The sequence below is a fragment of the Cupressus sempervirens genome, chromosome 7 (assembly GCF_028749045.1).
Source record: "Cupressus sempervirens isolate cs-2001-9-10 chromosome 7, ASM2874904v1, whole genome shotgun sequence".
In the NCBI taxonomy this organism is placed as follows: domain Eukaryota; kingdom Viridiplantae; phylum Streptophyta; class Pinopsida; order Cupressales; family Cupressaceae; genus Cupressus; species Cupressus sempervirens.
In genome coordinates, this window is record NC_143124.1 from 602,115,752 (window position 1) to 602,140,388 (window position 24,637).

General features: G+C 35.2%; 1 protein-coding gene across 1 annotated transcript in view; it reads left to right on the forward strand.

Annotated features, from left to right (window-relative positions):
* Positions 1-15,661: 15,661 nt before the first annotated feature.
* ORG1 (OBP3-responsive protein 1) overlaps positions 15,662-24,637 on the forward strand; it is a 79,586-nt gene continuing 70,610 nt past the window's right edge. The window contains exons 1-5 of the mRNA XM_089792211.1: positions 15,662-16,146; positions 16,241-16,284; positions 16,374-16,452; positions 16,636-16,935; positions 17,094-17,180. Of these exons, the coding sequence (XP_089648337.1) occupies positions 15,940-16,146; positions 16,241-16,284; positions 16,374-16,452; positions 16,636-16,935; positions 17,094-17,180 (717 nt within the window). The 5' untranslated portion in view covers positions 15,662-15,939. The remainder of the gene's footprint in view (positions 16,147-16,240; positions 16,285-16,373; positions 16,453-16,635; positions 16,936-17,093; positions 17,181-24,637) is intronic.

Sequence of the window (24,637 nt, forward strand, 5' to 3'; positions counted from 1 at the left end):
TAGCCTTTTTAGTAGTAAAAATGAATTTACCTTCACTCATGGTTTGGCTTTCTTTTCCTTCTTCTTTTCTTTAAACATTTTGTATAACACTCGAATGAAATATTGTAATTGTTGGGAATCCAAGGAGCCAAATTAAGCTTTATATTAGAGTCTCACGAGTTATCGGCACATACACACTATATTCCCTCTTTGTTTCTAATGAAACTCGATCACATCATAAGTGTTAGACAAGTCAGCTAAGATACACCCCATAGGCAATATCTGTTAAGGTAGGAGAAATGAACAAAATATTCAAAGCAAGGTGCAAAGGTGAAAATGCCCATTTCATCCTGTAATGGAAGATAAAGGAAAAACAACGATAGAATTTCCTACGTTCCCATTCAAGCCTACATAGTTCAAATTGATTTTATGAATGCCCTTTTCAATGTTCTCGACAAAGGAGGCGTCGCCATTCTCGAAAGCCCCATTGGAGGTAACCCACAAAGTATTCTAAATTACTCTTAGCATTCAAGCCATGCTGGTTATCCATTCTGTCCCAATTCGAATCAAATCCATATTTGGGATTCACATAGCTGGACTAGCAAATTTATCAAGCACAAGATTACCTTCAGACATATTGCGGTGGAGTCATGTAAGACTTCTGATCTATTTTTATTTGGAAATCAAATTTTCTTACTAAACCATTGATTCAGGTTATAACTTTTAGCATGTAATAAATGATATCGTTTAATGCATAAGTCTATTGTTTGCCCTATTCAAGTTTGTTGTTTTCCTTAGAAACAATATGGAAACAATTAGTGAATGAAGCATGTCATCTTCTTATTCCTTACTAAGTTTATCAAATTTTTCGACTGTCGTTCATGGTATTTACTGTAATGATTTATACTCAGGTCTAAGTTTTTCTTTTATATATCCAAATACGTAATTTCTTTGAATTTCTTTCTAAGAAATTTATCATCTCAAGTAAAATCAATTACATCCTATTATAAATTTAAATAATTGAGATTGAGATAATGAACCCAGAATACCAAGGAATTCATTAGGCAAATGCCAGAATATGGTGAAGAAGGTGTAAAATATCTTTGTGATCTTAATTTTGATAACACCTGGGAATCAATGACTTGGAGGCCTAAACAAGGTGGGGAGGTGAAGAGAATCGACGAAATGAGGTTTTCATCAGTATCATAAAAATAATATATATAAAAACATTACTTTAGCTCATGTATGCTCCATTCATGTTGAATGTTGTCAAGAATGTTATCAACTTTGAGATCTTAAATGAATAAATCATAGAATGTGAGATGATGGTTGTATGCAATCTTCTTGAAATAATCTACTCTTAGAAATTCCAAATACTTGGGACTCACTCAGCTGTGTGGCCAAGAAAAAAGGGTAATGAGGTGAAAAAGAGGAATCTGTAATAATTGAATCCATATCAATTATGACATTTCAATATTTATCATTTAATATGGATCAATTAATATCTCATGCACATTCATGTTATTGTGATATCCTGTTGCCAAGTCATATGGTGGGTTATTTTCAAAGAAGCCCAGTAGATGGGAAAATGATTCCTACCAATTCTGGGTAGGGAGGACCTTTCTCATTAGGGATCGTGTGGGGACAAGTTGTGGTCCATGGTTGGGTGGTAAAGCCCCTAACAATGTTTCATCCCTTTCCAAGATATCAGATGTGCATCAGACAAAGATAAGCTAACCATTCAATTGTTGTCAGAAACAGGTATTATCACTTTTAGTAATGAGGTAAGATTAAATTGAGTTACTACTTTATTTTACACCTAGATATAAGAGGTATATTCATGGATTGCTTTTCATTTAAATGAATATTGAATATAAGTATATTTCTAATCTTGAGATTCTATCACAGTTAAGAAATTGGGAGGAAAGGAATTTGAAACCCTAATTAAATCTATGGTATCGGAAGCCCTAATTGAATCTGTGGTAGCAAAAGCCCTAATTGAATCCATGGTTTTGGAAGCCCTAATTCAATCTGTGGTATCGAAAGCCCTAGTTGAATCTGTGGTAACAGAAGCCCTAAGTGAGATAGTGGTATCAAAAGCCCTAAATGAATTGAAGGCAAATGATGCCCTAATTGATACAGTGGTATGTGATGCCCTAATTTAAAATATAGTGGTATTTAAGTGTGATTATCTTTTGATTTTAAAATAGCGGTTTGTAGATGATAGTCATATGAAATTGTTATAATGTATTTTGTGGACTAACCCGGGTGGTTGTAGAAGTATCCCTAGTTGATTTCAATCTCAATTTTTCAAGGTATGTAGTTTTCAATTTCTGTAATAAATACATTGATGGTACTTCAAGTTTTTTTAAGTTAAGAAATTTTTGTCTAACTATTTTTTTTAACCGTAAATCTTATTCACATGAACATGAATGATATAACTATCTTCCTCAGAAACGAAGTAGAAACTGTATTTCTTTAAGTTATTAGATGTTAATTTAGACTCGGGAAATTGGGATGTTATAGTTTTCAACTTATTTCTATGCACTTGAATTAATTTTTTTTCACACCAACAAACTAAATTGTATACACTTTTCTATTGCAATGCAATTACAGTTACAATTTTTGAAGTCATAGAAAGTACAAAGGTAATAATTGGAACACCAATTCCACTACTAAAAGGAACCAACACCACTTTGACAAGGAGTACTCAAATTTTTCCATCCTCAGTTATAGGAATTGAAATTCTACATCTCCACAAAGTTTTCCAACTTATGTTGTTACACCCGTAAAAACATTGACCCTGTATCATAAGAATTGGTCAACTGAAGGAAGGGTATTGAGTAGAAGTCTTGTACACAAATTTAGTAATGCTAGATGTGATAGAAAAGTATTTGGCTTTGACTTTATTGACAAAGAAAATATAGTAATTCATGTCACATGCTTCAATGATGTTGTAGATGAATTCAATAATGTACTTTAATCAACTTATCTTTTCGTCATCAACAATAGTTGGGTAAAAGTGTCCAACCTAAAATACAACTCTACTAACCCATTTGAAATAGTTTTACACAATTCATCCACCATAACTATTTCAACAATTGCCAAATCTAGCATTCCATTGCATTGCTTTAACATAAGGAGCATAGATTCTATGCAAAGTTTGCCTATTAATTTTGTTGTAGATGCCATTGGGATTTTCCTCTTTATCAGCCCTACATCAACCATTCATAAAGTAGATGTCACTAAGAGGGTGAAATGTATAGTTTCCATACTTGATATGTTTAATTGTACCATTGATATCACACTTTGGGGTGACCTTTGCCAAGATGAAGGAGGGAAACTTTCAACAATGTCATTAGTCCTAGATCTGCCAATTATTTTGATCCAAGCTACTCGCATTGTTTCATGGCATGGACAGGGATTAGATAATATATCTTCAACATCAATTACGATAAATCCTAAAATTGTGGAAACAAAAAAAACTTGAATCAAGGTATGCCACGGGAACCACTGTTAATCCTTCAAAAGCACTGTCAAAAAATTCCATCCTCATTCCAACCATTAAGAATCTAGTACCAATTTCATCTTTGACTAATAGAACCATTTGTGAGAAGGACACTTGTGTAATGACCAATATCACAAAGCTCCATCTTGACAATTTTTACTACCTATCATGTCCTCAACTTATTGAGAATAAGAAATATAAGAAAAAGGTGACTCAATTGTCTCCTACTACATTTGAATGTCGAAAATACTTAGTCAAACAACCCACTTGCAATTTTAGCCACATGTTGAAAATGGATTTGCAAGATGAATCAAGTGAACTCTACAAAGTTGCAACATTTGAAGGACCAACAAATGCCTTGCTAGGGGTCTCTGTCAAGGATTTCCAGCTGTTGCTTGCATAACCCAATGGTGGTAAAGAAATATCTGACAAAATCATAAATTGTCAATATATATTTAATCTTTGAATCAAGGAATCCACATTTGATGGACAGAATACTCAAACCATCATTATGACAGCCTTTAAAATGGTGTAAGATTTAATAGACCTTTATGTGGTTTACTACAAAATGTAACGTACAACCTTTATTTTGTTGCTACTGTTAGGTGTAGTCCAATGTACATAACATTTTATTTGGCTCAGTAAGAAATTTTACATATCTATGTAAATTGGCAACAAAGTATTTTTTTTCTTAATATGTCATTTCCAAACTCAAATTTCAAATTACTATATGACATGTTGAATAGCACTCTTTTTTTACTATACCATGTAAGAAAATCTATTTACACTTCAAATTAGAAGTCATAAGTTTACTAACATGTTCTTTTCCTTCAACTTTCAAGTGATGCTTTCATATGTGTTTTTTAAGTACCAATTTGATATAGGGTCCAATATGTTATTTTAGTTAATTTACCATTCTTAAGAATATTGACACACACTTCATTTTAAAACTCATTATTGACAACTACATTACAAGTATATAATAGAAGTCCACACTAACAAAGATACCGAAAGAGGGCTTGATGCAATGAGATGCAACAAAAAAGGTGCCATGCAAATGCAAAAGATATGAACAAAAAAAGATGACTAAAGACAAACAGTGCAATATGATATTACTAATGTTGTTATCTCAACATCTAAAAATTCCACCTCAACACCAAAAGTTTAGAGAAGATAGCAACCCAATCCACTCCAATGAAAGGGCACCACAATTCACTACTAAATTTTACAAAGCCAGAATAAACTTTTGTTCTAAGTTAAATGCACTAGCAAACATGTCCACATGTTTAATATGCATGGAAAGATACCCAGGAATAAAAACTAAGGATGTAGTTGGGAAAACAACATGTTATAGATGTGTAACTGAAAAGGATGGACATCACTTCTTGATGTGGAACAACATGGACCCTAAAGAACAACCTTGTTGTTTGGATATACTTAGTCAAATTGAAGAGATGTTAATTGCAAGGGTGAGTCCTATACTTCAACTAACTTATGCGCGAGGTGGACAAATCAAATATAGTGGCCGCACTATTTTATTCCCTCAAGATATAACATCAATTGCAACTCACTTGCCAAGGCATATTAGTGATTTAGATATAATAGTGGTTAATAGGGAAAGCATTGGCCAAAAACAATATAATTTCTATGTTAGCAGGGATCGAGTATACACAACTTTGAGGTACAAGATACATGATGATCCATACTACAAAGATGTACAAGTAGATGAACATGCATTATCTTCTTTATCTATTGTACTTACTGACATATCAAACCTTCTATTTCAAACCTCAACAAGAGATGATCCTCAAGAATCAAAATATTCAAAAATACAAGCTATAGAAGAAGGCCTTCTATAGAACATTGTTGCAACACAATCCTCCTTTGTGGCTAATCTTCCACCCACTTCTATAAAAGTTTTAGAGGTGCGCGCATTGCTCCATTTAGGCAAAGAATGTCCCCCAAAAATACAATGACCAACTATTTCACCAATCCCCATAAATGAGTATAACACTGAAGGAATATTTGTAATGGCATTTCCAACTCTCTTTCCAAAGGGGAATGCAAACTTCAAGAAACATTGTGTGAAGGAAATACAAATGCACGAATATGCTCTCCATCTGATTCAATACCATGATAATAGATTTGGTCAACACCCATGTTTTAGATACTTCTTATTGAACTTACTTATGAGGCATCGAAGTCAAGTGATAACCTTAGTTTTTGTACAATGTCAAACAAATGACTCCTTCTTAGAGAAAAAGGTTAATTTAATTTCATTAATTAAATTACCTTTTCTCCCTTCTTAAGATTTTTCTTTATGTACTTTTACATTCTCTATTTAATAATTAATTAGTAATTATTAAATAACTTTTACCTTTTAGGTTACAATTTGTAACTTTTTAGGTTACCCTTTCGAGTTTCGATCTCCTTTTATAAGGATTGATCTTTTGTAATAATCTACATCTTTTCTTTATCTAAAAATACAATTTGCATCTTTCTAGAGCAAACCCTTGCCTCTTCTTATATTTTTCTTCTCTATGACAAGTTTTCTAGTGCTAGTATTCAAGGGCTTCATGGATTTGTTTTGCATATTTGCTCAAATATTTCATGGTAATAGAGCCAGATCTATTGTAGCTTGTTCAGTATTTGAAGAAAAAGGAGAACAAGGGTTTGATAGATAAGATCTAGAGTTTTTTCAGGTATTTCTTGAGAAAATAGGGGGGTCACTAATTTTTGAAGTAGCTTAAGGCCAAACAAACTTCACGGATGGATTTAAAAGGTTTCAAAACCCACATTTCCATATAAACTTCATCTTTTTTAGACAACATTGATCCGAAAGGCAAAAAAAAATTCCCAACAGGTCGTACGACCTCTTGCACACACTCTGAGGAATTTTTTGCAAAAAATATTTAAATTTTTTTTTTTGCTGCTACAGTTAAAGAAAAATTGTTGATGGTCACTAAAATTGCTAGCAATTGTGGTAATCACTAGCAGTCTCATAGACCACTGCGGCTCCCATGACCCTCTGCGGTTACCGCTCAATCAGCCACTACTGCTAGCGAAGCCACCCTCACCTACCATGGTCGCTAGTGGATCTTCCCTCCCTTCGCCCAAGCTCCACTCTGCTCCTCCTCCACTCTGCTTAGGGGCATTGAGAAGTTTTTTTAATTTAAGAAAATAATAACTTTTTTCTTGCATTTCCAAAGGCCCTATCAATTTTTTTACCATAACTTAAGCATACAGATATCTTTTTTGAATTTGAAAGAAGCACCAGAAAGTTGGTTCTGAGAAGGAGACAATGGCATAAGAATTTTTGGGTTTTGATGCAGTTTGGTTGCTTATTTGGGTAGTCAAAGCCAGATATTCTATTTTTCACTTCAGAGGGCATATCTTGAGCATCTCAACTTCATTTTTCAAAAATGTTATTTTTTGGAATGTTGGTTCAGTTGTCTTTCCAAAAATGCTAGTTTGTCTTCCAGATTCTACTCCAAGCTCTTTCTATTATGGTTTTTTCTTTATTGCACTATGGTGGATATCTTGGGTGTTTTAGGTCTGGGGATCATTTTTGTGGCATGAAATTTCTTCTTTTGGGCTATATTGTAATAGCTCTTTGCTCTTTTTTTATCATTGTTGATATCATTTGTAAGCATTTATATGCAAATGCATTGAGATAAAGTGCCACTCCTTGCATTTTCAAGATCTTTCTCGTCATTTTGACTTATTGTACTCACACTACATTATAAAGTGCCATGGGGGGATAGTTGTTTGCCTTTTAGTTCCCTCTTCCTTTGTCTAGTGAGTGTCCGTTCTATGATATAATCCCCATGATGTGTCAATGACACATGTTTTTATAGATGTTTGTACCTCTTCTTCACTCTCGATGTTCTTGGTTCTTTCTGTTTTGTAAGAGTTATTGGCCCACTTTCCCAGTTGCCTATCACCTCACCCTTGTCTACATTAGGGGGTTTCTTCTATTGTTTCTTATGCTTCCTTGGTTAGATGGAGTGAGCTATGTATTCATTTTTTGTTCCCATGTACTAGGCGAATGCAGTGGCTGGGTAACTATGCATTTCGGTGAGATGGATCATTTACCATATAAACACTCTTTTTTTCATTCCTACGTTGGTTGCAACCTTCCATGTTCAATTCATCATCTCTTCAAGCTTTGGTGTTTCATGACATTTGTATCTTCGAGTTCAATTGTTTGCCTTTTTGTGCCTCCTGATTCGATGTAGATTACAGTCTTCTCTAAATGGTCAGGTTCTATTTTAGTGGAGTTTCTTCATATTAGTAGTTATTTTTGACAGAGCTTTGTAGCTTCTACATGCTTCAGTGGTTTTTTTCATGATTGCTCTTTTGTTCCTATCTTCTAGGACATTCCCTAGTTTGGAGGCTTCTTCAGTCCTTCACTAGTTATTTTCAGCTATCTCTTTTTGGAGTAGAGTTTTTTCCACTAGGTTTTCTCTATTTCTCCATTTCATAGAGATTTGGTTATGAGTGGGTACCTCATGTGGCCTTGTTGCTAGGACCCAAGTTTGCTTTCAGCATTACATGTTAGTTTCCTTGCTCTTTCTACATTGTTTGTAACTACTTTGTTGCTCATCTTAAGGGGGGGTTTTGGAGAAAAAGGTTAATTTAATTTAATTTATTAAATTTCCTTTTCTCCCTTCTTAAGATTTCACTTTATGCACTTTTGCATTCTCTATTTAGTAATTAATTAGTAATTATTAAATAGTTTTTACCTTTTAGGTTACCCTTTCGGGTTTTGATCTCCTTTTATAAGGATTGATCTTTTGTAATAATCTACATATTTTCTTTATCTAAGAATACAATTTACATATTTTCAGAGCAAACCCTTGCCTCTTCTTGTCTTTTTCTTCTCTATGACAAGTTTTCTACATGCATATATTCGAGGGCTTCATGGATTTGTTTTGCATATTTGCTCGAATCCTTCACTCCTTAACCCCAACTATTGGTGCCCTCAGATAAAGACTAAGGGATTCGCCAAATGACAAGCTAGTAGATCAACTGATGCGATTCACATCAAAAATACGAGGAACATGACCCGTTTGGAATGAAAGAAGAATGGAGCTATCTAACATGATTATTCAACTAGGTTGTTCAACACTATTCTTTACTCTTAGTGCAACAAATACAAAATGGATAGACCTACACAACGTAATGCCTTCAAAAACTCCATCAAATCATTTTGTAGTTGCTAAATGGAGGTTATAGAATATAATTGAGAATCCATATCTTACAACACTATACATGCATCATAGATTTACTGTATTTCATGAAGAGGTTCTTGAGAAACTACTATGAGCAACTGATTACTGGTACATGTAAAAAATTAAATGACATGTTTACATATCATTTTAGTCCTTCTTAAATTACATACTAATTTTTGTATCCATATAGGTATGAATGGCAACACAAAGGTTCTGCACACATCCATGGCTTTGTTTGGCTAGCTGGTGCACGAGATTTTGACAAACTAAACTAGAGGAATGAATAATTGCAATTGAATACATTGATAGGTTTGTCTCTACATGGAACCCAAGGAGCACTGATAGTAGGGATCAAACATTCTATCAAACAACAGAGGACCCTTTCTTAATGGAAACAACTAATATATTGACAAAAAACCCTCTCAACAATTACACTTAATTACTCAATCATGTCCATCAACATACTAAATGCACACCTCAAACATGTCTTCAAAGAAAGAAAACCGCTATGGTATGTCAGTATAAAGCATATTGGGCCTTACAAGAAAAATCAAACATCACTTTTGCAGAAAATGGCCAACCCAAACATAACCAAGCTAGAAATGATGAACACCTAAACCTACACAACCCATCAATGTTGTCTATTTGGAGAGCCAATGTAGACTACTAACTTGTTATATTACTTAATGCAACACTCAAGTATATTGCAAAATATGTCGCAAAAGTAGAGCAAAAGTCTGAAACATACCATTCAATGCTATCTCATATTTCCACCACTTTTCCATCTGATACACCAACAATAAATTCTTTTAGAAAAAAATGTTAACTGACCTACTTGTTGAATGAGACATCAATGCATAAGAGACCTCCCACCTCCTACTCAAATTGCCCCTTTCCATCAGCAGCAAGACATTTGTTTCTCTTTCAGTCCACAAAACAATTGCATATCGTATTTCCATCTCCCCTACAACCACAAATATGTCGCCAAACCAAATTGAAATATACATTGCTTGACCCACACATCTTGAAACAATGTTGCTTCTAGAGGCAACTCAAAAATGGTCTTACAAATCATCATGCAAAAAATAACAGTGGAAAGACCGTCCAAAGAAGTCAATTGTTTGAGTCTCTCCAAGATTCAACACTATCCTAGCTAAGCATGGCAAAGGATATTCTACATTTTGTTGGATTGAATTAATGTTATACTATCCATTTATAAACATTGAATATGATTTGGGGAAGTCTGATTAAGAAATAATACACAATTAGGAAAGATTTATAAGCATGTATACTCCATGGCATGTCTGCTGATCAAATGTACCAACAACTGCAGAAGATGATCGAAAAAGTCCACTTATGGAGACAAATAATATAGAGGAAGACATGCATGAAGAATGTCAACTTCTTTCCAATCTATAACTAGGAGAATCTATTCATGTAGATGTCACAGACATGTTAGGTTGATGTAGCATAAATATCAACCATGATTGGGGAGAATGTGAAGTCAACCTATTAGAAGAAGTTATAGGTACTTCCTTTATTGGCACCAAACGTCATTCATTTCATGCTAATAGCGTAGCATAAAAAAATCTGGAAAGCCTAGCATTAGATTAGAAAAAATTCAACAACATAGTTGGTTCACATAATGAAAACACATCCAACTCACCATTGTGAATGATTGTTCAAGGAACAAGTAGAATAGACAAATCACACTTGATCAATTGCACCAAGGAAACATTAACAAAATCAATTCAAAATGGATAGACATCACTTCTTCTCCTTGCACCAATAGGTGCAACAACATCTAATATTCAAGCATGCACAATTCCTTCTACACTTTGAATACCAATCAAAGAAATGCTACTAGTGCAAGGGCAAACACTTGCAACATTCCAAAAATCAATGCAATTCATACGATAAATTCTAATAGATGAAATTAGCTTCATGGGCCAAAGCTAATGGAAAGAATTGACAAACAATTACAGGAAGCATTTCTGTGTCAAAACAACATCCCATTTGGAGGGTGATCTACGCTACTATTCGGTGAGTTAGGGCAATTATCACCAGTGAAAGATATTCCAATGTATGCATCAACATCATTTGGGGGAACATTATGGCGTAGCTTCAATATAGTTATAACTTTGAAAAAAAATATTTCGTCAAGATGGATAGGATGTTGCTCAAATAAGGTTCAGTAACCTTCTCTCAAACCTACAAAGTGCTCAAACAACAATTGAAGATTGGAAACTACTAATATCAAGATCACAGTCCTCAATGACCACTGGAGAGCAACATATATTTTTACAATCTACACACTTATTTGCCACAAATTAAATGTTTTCATTACATAATAAACAAATGCTATTATGTACAACAAAGCCAGTAGCCATTTGCATAACAGAACAACTAAGAGGTTCAACAATTTCAGATCTAGAAGATGAACAAATACAATCAAAGATACTTCTATGTATTGGGCAAGAAGTTATGCTAGCCTTCAATTTGCAGGTTGACACAGGGCTAGTCAATTGTTCACTTGGCCAAGTAACATAAATTATCTACAAAAAAATGAAACACCGCCACAACTTCCCTTATTTGTTGTTGTATGCTTTTAAAAATATATTGGTCCACTATGGGACAGGAATCAGCCACATGATGTGCCAATAACTCCATTGAATCATGCAACTCAATGTCAAATACCACTAAGAATGGCATGTGCATTGACCATACACAGAGCTCAAGGGCTTACTTTGCAACATGCCACAATTGACATTGACAACATTGATCGACAAGGAATTATGTTCACCACAATTTCAAGAGATAAGATATTTCTTGATTGCACATACACCCAATTTTTACATTTGATAGATATGCACATATGAGCACAAATCCATTTGTAGCTCAGAGGATAGAGGAGGAGGCACACTTGCAACAACTATCAGATCAAAGAACATCTACATAAAGATAAAAGATAATTCCAACTATGCCCACATTAATTTATGCAAATTAAACAGCTCGCGAGTAACATTACTTGTAGCCCATGTTATAAGGGCATTTCTAAGGTCCCACCTACCTCCTCTAAGTTAACATTCCTTTGTATTCAGTAAGGATTGAGAGTTTTCTTATTGGTTCTTTCCCTCATGAACCTTGAACCAATGTTATTAATTGATATATCACGACTTCATTTTTTTAGAAAAATAATATTTCCTATTTAAGAAACAAGCACAAATCTACATCCAATCAAAATAAGAATACACTTTGATGAGTATTAATTAGGTAAACTACATACTACGATTACAAACTACTTTGTTTTGATTTAGATATATAAAACTTCAATTTTAAACTACTTTTTTATATACTTCGTCAAAAACCAAACATGATTTAATTTTGTTGGCGCAAAAAGATAAAAAATTGATAATTTAAGTTTACCATATCTCTACTATAAACACAATATAGACATACTTTTAACATACAGCCAAAAAAATTAACATACCATCAACTGTGCTTGATTACAAAAATCATTTATTGCCATCACCCAATTACAATTGAGTCAATATTAATATCAAACTTATTCAACGTACCTATTGCACCCTTAAGGTGCGATTGCTAGTAATACAAATATGAACTAGCATGCTTATAATGACTATTAGAAGGAAGTTGATGAGATTTACACATGAATTTCAAAAGCTCAAAATTTTAGACCTATGACTAGATAAACTAACTTTAACTAAGCCTGCATTGATTAAGTCTATATTTGCATATCTAATCTAAAACAATACATAATAGACTCAAAGAATATGCCCTATCCTTAAAATTATAATAATAATACCACAGATCAAATTCACCCAAACTTATTAATTAACTAACAAATAAAAAAGAAAAATACACATATTGAAAAACAACCCAAAAAATGAGTAAAAAGGAGATGAACATACAAATTTCCTAAATGCAGTTGTAAATCAAACAACATAATCTACAAACTCAAAGACTAAACACTATATCAAACTTTTCAATCATGTACATGACCATGCATAAAATAATTATATGTGAAACAAGGTGGACAATGCCACGGTAGTAAAGAAAGAGTGTGCAAATAATGCATGTTGCTTTTGTGCTTTGTAGTTAGTGGAGATGAAATGGACCGTATGAGTTATATGCTCATTTCGATTGGAAAAAAACCAGATTAAAATTGTACCCTTATTCATTTCATTTCCTTCCAGGAAAGAAGTGACTCGTTATGGTTAGAGGAAGATAATGACGAGAGTTAGAAAAGAGCATCCGAGGACAACAAAGGTAATGCCAATCATTTTGGGCATAATCGATGGGCTTATGCACTTTGCATAATATGGTCATATGTAATGATATGAAAAGGTGGCCAAAATCAGGAATCATTACTTGCAAAACATACAATGGGCAAAGCATTGTGGACTATATTATATGCTCTCAAGACCACATCACAAGAGTAAAATAGATAGAGAAAAGAGATTGTCCTATTGAACTAAGGTAATAGAAGTCTATCATGTGAAGGAGCAACAAGGCGAAGAAACTCACATTAAGCATAAGAAGGGATTCCCACAAGGAAAAATCTTAATGAACCAAGAAAATAATTTTTTTATTTAATGAGGCTCTTAAAAAGATGATTGGGAGTCCCAAAAGACACTTTGATCACATAGAACAACAAAGTGTAAGCAAAGACACCTTAGTTCCTCTTATCCACAAGGCTTTAGAGAAGTGTAAAAGAACCAAACCTAAGAAAGGACAAAAAATACCTTTCTGACGAACCCTTGGTGTGATGAAGACTGCACATTAGCAAAGAGAAAGCTAAGAAGGAGAATGAGTAAAGAAAACAAAATAGATTAAATGGGACTGCTAAGAGAGAGAAAAGAATCCTATGTGAGAAAGAGAAGGATGGAGTCGATTGACGTAGGTAAACTAAATCCCAAGAAGTTTTGAAAAGAGATGCAACAAAATAAAACACAAACAAAGAACGACATTATAGGGTACAAATGGCTTGTGTATACAATACAAATATATGAGCGCATGAAGAATAGACATAGACTCTAGTAATTAAGATCACAAAAGAACTATTTACAATTGTAGACATCTTCCAAGGCATAAGGAGATTGATAGGGGGAAAGTCACAAGATATAAAGGGGCTGCAAGTGGAACATCTAAAATGGGGCTGTAACATCTTGACACCTCATATATGTCACATATTTAATGATGCCAACAAAGAGAGTTTTCATAAAAAAAATGGACAACTGACATGGTGATCCCTCTTTGTAAAATCAGATACATAAATGACCCATCTAACTATCAAACCATCAAGATTAACCCCCTCTTGGGGAAGCTCTTTACTAGGATGGTTGAACACAAAACCGGTAAATGAGCAAATAAAAAGGTAAAAGAGCTAAGGGGTGGGTGAGTTTCAGACCAAAGCATTCCACAGTTGATCATGGTACTACACTCAGATTCTTGGTCAAAAAAATATGCCACAAGACAAACTTTGGCTTAGAATGGAAGATCTGAACATTTCTATTGAGCTTAGAGTTGCAACACATAGACTGTATGAGTAGGTCATTGCCAAAATCAGATCTACAGAGGGGGTGTTAGAGAGCTTTTGCAGTGATACATGAGTTAAACATGGATGCCCTCTCTTACCTTCCTTGTTTGGGCTATATATCAATAAGTTAGAAGAATGCTTAGACAAGAATAATGATGATGAGGTTCAACTAGCGAACTATGTGATAAAGCTACTCCTATATGTGGATGATCTCATTTTGATTGCTAAAACTACTAATAGCATGGGATACCACTTGAAGGAGCTTGATGCCTTCTGTTATATGGGCGAGATGCAAGTGAACACTACTAAAACAAAAGTGAGAATTTTTTCTTTGAAAAGAAACAAGAAGCAACAAAACACCTTCCTTTTTTGATGGCAGTCCTTTAGAGATTGTTGATGAGTACAAGTATCTTGGAATCGACTTCTACAATAAGCTCAATTGGGAAACATGTAGAGCAAAAAGAATTCAGAGAGGCTGCAAAGCATTATATTCTTTATAAAATAAAAGCAAGAATGCAAAATCATGGGAGTGAAAAACCAAAAAGATGCTCTTCGGTTTGTTGGTCACTTCGGTAACCTTTTATGGATATGAGATTTGGGGCAACAACATGTCATATTAGAAATGGAGACATGTAGAAAGAATCCAAAAGCACCTAATCACCAATAGTCTCAAAATTAAAACAATGGTTCACTATGAGGTCTTATTTGTGGAACAGACATGCTCCCTCTAGAGGCTTCAACTATGGTCTTGTTGTTATGCTATTTAAAGAAAACTCAAAGTATGCAAAAACATCGTTGGCCTAAATTGACCATAGAGGAAAGACTTGACAGAAGAAAGAACACATGGATGAATCTAAATGTCAAATGAATGGAAAAACGGAGTGTTAGTATGCATGAATGCCCAAATAACATTTGATGGAATAAAAAAGTTTGTTAAATAATAATTCAAGTGTCTCATATGGCAAAACTAAATGGGCACAAAAGAGACTACTATATCAAAGAATTTAATCTAACAAGATACCATGCAGAGAAAGCATACGTATGAGCAAATATTGGAAAGTCATGATGATCATAGCGCAACTTAGAATGAGTTCACATAAGTTGAAATGTAAAAGCGGTAGATGGATGATACCAAAAGAAGAGTGGGAATAAATAATATTCTTATTTTGTAATACAAAAGTGGTGGAGATGGAGCGACATTTCATAATGGAATTGCCAACATACAACGACATCTGTCCAATTATGCAAATAATGTAGAAACAAACAACTTAGGTAGTCTTTTTAAGAAGACATAATTGAACATGTTAACAAACTTAGTGGTCAACATTCAGTCTCAAAGAACAGACTTAAAAAAACAGCTTCAAAAGAACTAATATTTTGCTCCTTTTCGTAGAATTAGTGTTTTTCTAAGCCGTTCCCAGATGCAATTTTGACCTCGGAGATACAGCTAGTGGGAGGGGTAACGCTGCCGATTGGAGGATAGCTAATAAGAGCGCGTGGAAGGCAAAGGATTAATTACGCTGGAACACGGAAGACGCCTCTTTCGCACTTCCCATCATCCCCACTCCACACGCCAAGGACACGTCCCTAGACCGCTAGGCCATTCCAAGTTAACATCACCACTGTTGTAATGCTTATGCTTATTCTTTGGGCAGGGCATGGCGGCGGCGGCATTAGCAAGGGGAGGCGGAGGAGCAGTGGTGTTGTGTCCTGTTCCTGATGGGCATAGGAGAATCGGCAGACGTAACAGGACAATCCGCTGCTTCACTCTCCATGACGAACAAGATGTGGGTTTGGGAGTGCCACAATTTAAGATGTCTGATTTCGAGCTATGCAGTCAGGTCAGCATAGGCCTTGCTGGCAGGGTAAGTAAACCTGCATATTCTAATTGTGTCTCCTCCTTTGCCAATTGTGTCTATTCAACACATAACTTAATTGCATCTCATTCGTTCAACTCAGAGAGGTGAAGTCGTCTATGAAGCTATTGTAAGGAATTCTGAAAGGTGAGTTGCCTAAATAGTATCAAGTAGGTCAGGCATGCATATTTTCGTGAGACTGAGTAGGATTCTGAGCTCCAATTGTGTTAATGTAGCCCTCTTCAAAATTCAAGAGTGGTCTTGAGGCAGCTTGCAGGTAGTCATGCACAACGCAGGGGGCGGCGTGCTATACAAGTGAGCGTTTTTCTTGACAGGTTTTTATTTGTATTGAGGTGGTAATGATGGTGCTGGTGATTGGTAATATCACATCTTCACATTCATTAGTAATGTATATGCAAGTTTTGTTTTGGGAAAGTTGTGTATGCATTGTTAACATTTGACTTTTCTTCATCCCACTGATAATGGTGATCTCTCTAGGTTCTGAGAAAACTTGCCCGGCGGCAATATATGTATGAGTCCTATGCTACTCGAATTCATGGATACATCCCCCCGCATGAGAGTGGATGTGAATGCATATTCACTCTGGTCCATGGATATTACGGCAGCTACTCCCTTGAGCAGTGGCTGCTGCAGGCTGATTGGCTCCCTGCCTTAGAAGGGAAGCTTGCTTTGGATGAAGAATGCGTCAAGAGAGTGGGAGACGATACTACTGGAGGACCCACAGTGTCTCGCCAATTGCGCCTCATCCGAATGTTAATGAGAGATCTTCTCATTGGGGTGGGTAATTACATTGCCCTTGTGTCAAACGTACATTCTCCATTATATTTGGAAAACTTTTTGAGAAAGCTAAGTAGAGATTTTTTTACTATCATTTTTGATCGGTCTTTGTGATACATCATTTTTCTTTAATAATTGTCACCATTCACTGCGTACAGGTGAACTATTTGCACAGCCACGGACTTGCTCATACAGAGTTACGATTGGAGAATGTTCACATAAGTTGTGTAGATAGACATATTAAGGTAGTTTTTACTCTTATCAATGATGCCAATCCTTTCGTAATGATTTCGGTAATTTTTCAAATACCAGGTAAAGTTTCTCTTAGTCCAATACATTACTTCCGTGCATCACTGCATTGACTTTTATGAATACAACTCCATTTCTGGTGCTACAGAGAACCCTCATTCGTTCAGGCAGAAAATGTTACAAACATGACCTATTTGGCCCATGCCACTTGCGAACCTCTTCAAGAAAGGCAAACAATTGAACATGATTTTGAATACCCACAAGGTTGATCTGCATGTATTTGACACTTGAAGTTGTCTTGAGGAGACTCTTTTAGATTCCAAGGGTATGGCAGGTTAAAGTGACACTTCCCTGACAATTTATTTGGTCTTCTCATGGATTATCAATAAAATTGTAAATTAAATATTCCTTTGGGATTGTATATGCAAGATTCAGATCATGCAAAGAGATTAAAACAATAGCTCTTTATTTGAATTAATCATACCTCCAATATAGATAAAGAAAGTTTAAATAAAACAAATTCTATGACAAATATTACCAACACAAAGCCCTCTTTGTTGAGGTTGATTGCTTGAGATGCAATGAATATAGTTGCTCGAGAATCTGTGTAAATGCAGCATATACTCATCAAGTTTTGAGTGTCATGGATCCTCTTTGATAAAGGATTGGGTTGAATTGATGTTTGGATAAGCATGTGAATGGTGAGGATTTGATGTGAGTAGAGAGTTGATTGATTTGGTATGAATGGAGAATCTTCATTGACTAAGAATAATTGAGGGACTCGTGGTGCTCTAAAATGGATGAGGATATGTAGTCATTTTTATTTATTTATTTTTGTTTACCTAGTTGTGCACATGTAAAAATAGAAGGGGATCATTGAGGAGTTGTGATGGAACATGAGTGGATACCTAATCTTCTTAAAATTATTGTGGAAAATATATGTGAAATGGATCTATTTATTCATTTCAAATAAATGGATGAGCGTTAGCCTGATTGACTGAATAGTATAAATTGTTTAATAAATTAGTGGTATTGACTGAAAAAGGGAATGATGTATGAGGGTACCAACCCATTCGATACCACCTGAAACTAAGTTTAAAAACTCAAGCAATCTAATCTATAGCAGCAGATTAGATGGATTCAAATATCAACTAAGCAAACAAACTCATTGAAATTCTTATTGAAAGCAGAAATGGTTTCAGAAGACAGTTAGGCAAGTCTATTGGATTTTTAAAACAGCATTCGAATCTGATTTGGGCCTGCTCTCGGACCTGCAACAATGGTATATTTGCAATGGGAAATGGCTTCCCAAGCCTGCTTCAAGCTCTCTAATTTTTTTTTCCCCCAAACCTGCACCTACCATTTTATAAATCTCCCACTCCCAAAACCTTAAAAAGAAAAACTCACTCCAGAAAACTGCCCCCAGAAAATGCTCCAATACCTACTAAAACAGTGCACCCCCAAAAAAACTGAAATGCCCACTGTTGGTGTAAATAAGTATTCATTATTTAGACTTACTTAAGTTTACTTAGGTTAATGCATCTTTTTGTTATTTATTTATTAGCTACCTAGGAGTATGCGTACTCTTGTGAGTTGTCATGATGACAATATAGAAGTCCGCACCTCTTTTATGCACATGGTGTCTACAACACAGGGGTTAGCACACTAATTAAGCACATGGTGTCTACAACCTTGTCATTCTTATCCACTCATCTAGAATGTTGGATAAGGCACGTGCTTAGTTGTAATGATGCTTATCTTATCTCTTGGTTTTTTCTAGAGACATTCTAGGTGCTTCCTAAGAGGCCTTTATGTATAGGCACTCCTAGTGTGTTTATACATCATATATTGAATAGAGCAATGTATTAGGACATACTTTGATTAATAGATCATATCCATTTTTTGGTCTATAGTTGTGCTTGTGTTTGAATTCTACGATCTTAGGTGAATCTTGCCCTTAGGCAAATTCTTATATGGTATTAGAGCTATACCAAATTCTTACATGGTATCAGAGCTTTTGGAGAATTCCTCTTCACAAAGCGACCATCATCTTACTTCATCACTGCAGCTCGACTCTGGAAGTATCGCAGAAATTGGGAGTGTCCAGCGCTAGAGCTGACCTCGCCATTGTGTCCGGAACGCTGATTCGATGAAAATCGGCTATAAAGTTGCTTACCCTAGGCCAAAGTCGATTGTGAGGCAAATTTTTTTTGCAAACCGGCACCTGAAGGACCGATTTGCAAAATTGGTATGATCATTTCAGATCTGTACATTTAATTTTCAGATCTGCATTTTTTTCATCTGTATCTTTGCTATTTTTTTCGGATCTGCATTATTTTCTGGAAATTTTTTGGCCATTGGGCCATAGGAGAGATTTTTTGCAGGTGAAGATTGAAGCTTGTTGGTGCAAATCAAATATTTGCATCACATTTAGAAGGTCCAAAAACCCCCAGATCGGATTTTGTTTCATCCAAATTGGACATCTGAGGCAAAATCTAGAGCCATTTGATTTTTGGAGGCGCAGCGGCGATTCAGAAAAAATAATAGTAGTGGCGATTTTCAAACAGCGATATCTCCCTCATATGGACTCCTTTTTGCGAGCAATTTTTCTTGTTTTGGGGTAGAATTTTGTGATCTACACATTGGTGAAGGTGGTTTGACATCTTTGTTCCTGAAATTTTTTGCAACTTGCAAATTTTGAATTTTGCCACTTAAAATGCTTAGTACGGGCTCATCTGGACTCCAAATCAGGGTCAATTTTTTTTGAAAGTGCTTTTTTTTTTGTCTACTTTCAGATCTGTAATCAGATTATAGGTTTAGACAGAAATACTGCTTTCAGAAATAGGCCCTAAATTGGCAACTGGCTACCAAGTGCCTAAATCATACATTAGGGGGGGTTCTTGGATTCTTTGGGGGTTCATTGATTAATCTCATGGAGTCTTGTTAGATTTGTCAGTCTGGTATTAGACCACAGTTGACAACAAGGAACTATCACAAATGGAATAATTTGATAGTTGATCATCTAAGAGAACATCTAGAATTGCTTCCTTATCTCTATACATTGTCACCACATTTTAATTGGACATATGTTGTCAACCTTCGTCGTTTTCTATCTAAAAGTATGAATAAGGAATCTTTTGCTCCTCTTTGATTGGCACATTTTCCTTATGATATTTGGATGTCTATTTGGGAAGCATATGGAGATCCTTGTGATCTTCCATCTCCAGAGGACATTCTACATCCAGTCACTCCAGCTATGGTTTCTTCGACTCCAGATGAGATCACACCTCCTGCTCCTATTGCCCCTACTGCTCCAGTTTTAGTCACAAATGCTTTAGATTCAATGCAGCAGGACCAATTATGTCTTCCTACATTACCTTCATGTGAAGACTTCCTTTCTGCCCTTAATAGGCCTGTTCACGGAGTCTCACATTAAAGATGTGGGAGACATTCTTGATGGCATTCATCTTCTTTTTGAGATGGATACTTCTTTTGCCGCAGTGACAGATTCATGTACTTCAGCACTGCAGGGTACACATGGTCTTCCAGGTGATGACTTCTTGCCAAACATTTCAGTTCTGTTCTTGGAGTCACGCACAATAGATATGGAAGACTTCTTTGATGATCTCTTGCTTCTCTTTGTTGAGGACGACCCTTCTCCAGTTATTGTCCATTCTCTACATGATCAATCTTTCCAGGTTGGCGTGATTGTTGATTCTCATTTATAGCATCTGCAGGAGGTCTCTTTTTCAATTGAGAAGACTGTTGGTCTCCTGAAGCAGGTTCTTCATCACTCATTTGATCTGTACTTCTCTTCAGCTGTTTTGGTATAGCTCTGATACCATGTAAGAATTTTCCTAAGGGCAAGATTCACCTAAGATCGTAGAACTCAAACACAAGCACAACTGTAGACCAAAAATGGATATGATCTATTAATCAGAGTATGTCCTAATACATTGCTCTGTTCAGTATATGACGTGTAAACACACTAGGAGTGCCTGTAAATAAAGGCCTCTCAGGAAGCACCTAGAATGTCTCTAGAAAGAACCAAGAGATAAGATAAGCATCATGACAACTAGGCACATGCCTTATCCAACATTCTAGATGAGTGGATAAGAATGATAAGGTTGTAGACACCATGTGTTTAATTAGTGTGCTAACTCCTGTGTTGTAGACACCATGTGCATAAAAAAGGTGCGGACTCCTATGTTGTCAACATGACAACTCACAAGAGTACACATACTCCTAGGTGGCTAATAAATAAATGATAAAAAAGATGCATTGACCTAAGTAAACTTAAGTAAGTGTAAATAGTGAATACTTATTTACACCAACACCCACTACTTGTGTTGCTACATTGATTCCAGGGCCACCTACAATTGCTCAAATTTGACTAGTCCATTGTAAACATTGAAAAGAAATATTCTAGCACACACACATACTAAGGAAAGCCGGACTTGTTTTAAATGGGGTTCTCTTTATGTGGATGCCCCTGCATCAGGGAATTGATATGATGAGATCTGATGTTAGAAGGTAGTAATGATTAAGTGTTTATAACTTTATAGGCATATATCAATTCTTTCACTGGTCAAAGACTAAAGTTTATCATTTTATACACTTTGTAGTAGTTGTATCGGTGTTTTAGTTGGGTATGGGAATTCATTGTAGCTTGAGTTTGCAGAAAAATGTAGCAAGATATAGTAGGAAAGATGTTATGAAGCTAGGCAATTGTCTAATTCTCCATCTGGGAGGTAGTCTAATTTGCATTTTTAATTGTAGAATTTGATTGGAAGACTAGAGGCACAACCTATTGACATGGTGGGGTTTACCCCAAATGCATTTTTCTTGGGTATGGTATCCATGTTATATTTTTTATAGTTGTAGTTTGATGTTTTTTGATATGTTTCCATTGCTAAATAGAATTGTTTTTTAATTGTGTTGGCAACCATATGATTTCCTCAAACTTTTTGTATTGTTCATGAATTATTGAAGGAAGACATTAATTTAAGTCATTATATAAGTAGCAGACTTGTGTTAGTGAATTTGCCATAGGGTTTGTCTGAATGGAATTACAGATTGAGTTGCTAACAAAGATGCTTTTTGTTGGAATGTGTGGCTTGTGCCACTTTTCCAGCCTTATGTCCTCAAAGAGACAAGACATGGGTGAAGTAAAACTGGTACATTTGCATTAAGTGATATCCAGAAGGAAGTTTAATTAAGGAATAAGAGCAAGAATGGAGTACAGGGGGTGTAAATTCATACTAATTGGTAACTGATTGGCATTGGTAGATATTTCTCAAGTTAGAATCTGATCATTATGACTTCTAAAATAAACAAAACTTTAAATATGTCTATGCCAAGAAAATTATTATTCATCTAGATCATTCACTTTTTTAAAAATTGGAAGAAGGAGAAATTTAAAAAGAACATGCCAAGCTTTGATCTGAGCCACTTCAACTTGATGAAGACAACCAACCTTCAGGACAAACTGCTACATTCTAAATATCTGACTTTCCAACACCTGAAATGATTATTCTCAATTTTTTATCAAGAAAGGCGAGTGAATGGGGAAGATGAATCTGCTTGCAGTTATCTCCTAATGCTCAAGTCACCTTCAATTATATGTGCACTAAAATTTCAACCACATAACTAGATGCAACTTTAACAAACTTTCCAACTAGACTCCTAAATTTAATTTCCACTCAAGTCTATTGTTTGAACTAGATTTATTCTCCTACAGTCTAATTTCTTTCTGAAACCATCTTTACTATCCTAGGATGGACTCCCAATAATTTTATTTATTTATCTTTCTATTTTATTTCCGACACATACTGGCCTATTGCAAGTCTACTGTTAATTAATATTTTGGTCCCCAATCAAGACAATAGCAAAGGATGTTGAAGTATATCAGGTCCCTCCCATGAAGCATCCTTAGTAGTTAGATTACTCCTCTGCACCAGATATTGTTTTAAGACCCTTTTCCTTCATTTGAGCATTCTTGAGCGAATTGGTGCGAGTCTATGTAAATTGAAGAAAACATAACTGCAAATGACATTTCTGAGCAGTGCTTTTTTGGTTCATGTCTTCATTCTGCTTTTAACTGTCTTAGGATTATCCTTGAGAGCTTGCAAAATCTGTTTACTCTCCACAATGAAATGTCTAAGTATCAGAGAGGCCTCAATCTATCAATAAGTGTAGACTATATCTGTGCAAAGCTTGAAGTTTTGTCACGCCAATTGATGACATGGATACAACAGACTATCTTTGTAGGGTAGTTGTTAATTTCAATACATATGAGGCCTTTTTAGTAGTATTTTACCATTGCTTGCTATTGGGTCTCAAGGTATTGCTTTAAGTGCAGCTGGAAATAAAATGAGACCAAGTTTTATTATCTAGATAACCTATTCCTCTTGGCCCTAGGAAAAAATATATAGCTTGCTAAGTGTTACGGCTGAATTGCTGAATTTGTGGGAGTATTATGAAAGAAAGATTGCAGGAATAAGCAGTGTAGCAATCCAAGGGCCCAAAGATGGATCTTGAGATGTGATACAAGAGTTATGGAGCATGTTTAGCTGGAGAAATGAAAAATATCTATTTTAATGATAGTTCACATATGATGATTTGGACTTCACTAATTTCGACTCATTCTTTGACATATTTTATAAAAGAGATAATAGATGCACCTATAGATGTGTATGTTATCACCTGGGAACCTTAATGAACTCACCTGAAATAGAGCAATTAGGCTTCATGATGATGCTCTACATTTTGGAAGCCCAAAAAATCTCTTTTTGTGGCCTTCACAAGAGGCACATGTTACTGTGGAGAATCTGGACTGTGCTTAGCATTTTTTTCCAACAGGCATTCTAAATTTGATGTGAAACTGAACTTCCAGAATTTGATTTATGATCTGCCTGCATGGTCAGTATACTTCCTGATTGTCAAAATATGGCAGTAGAGACTGCAAAATTGAATGCTTAGTCTTATTCTTTTGAATTAAATACTCAAATGAAGCTTGGATCACCTAAATTAGTGTTAAGAGAGAATTTTTTGGAAAGGAACAATTGGAAAATCAGATATTCAGAATGCTGTAGTAGCTTGTCCTGAAGATTTGTTGTCTTTACAAGTTGGGAATGGCTTACCTCAGAGCTCAAGTTATTCCAGTGAATCTAAAATAAATTTTTTCCTTTTGAATTTATCCTTTTCTGCTTTTGCATGTTTACCGTACAGAGTAAACGGTTTATTAATACATTCAGACAGTAGACAAGAACATGTAACACAGAAGTATTCCTTTTATTATTCTTATGTATGCAGAAGATACTACAATATTTGATATGATTGATTACAATGATGATTATAAAATCCATTCCGGATGGTGTATATATACCTTTTTGAAGGGGTGACTCAACCGTCAAGTGCCCATTCGGATACTATTCTACCTGTCGGCTACAAT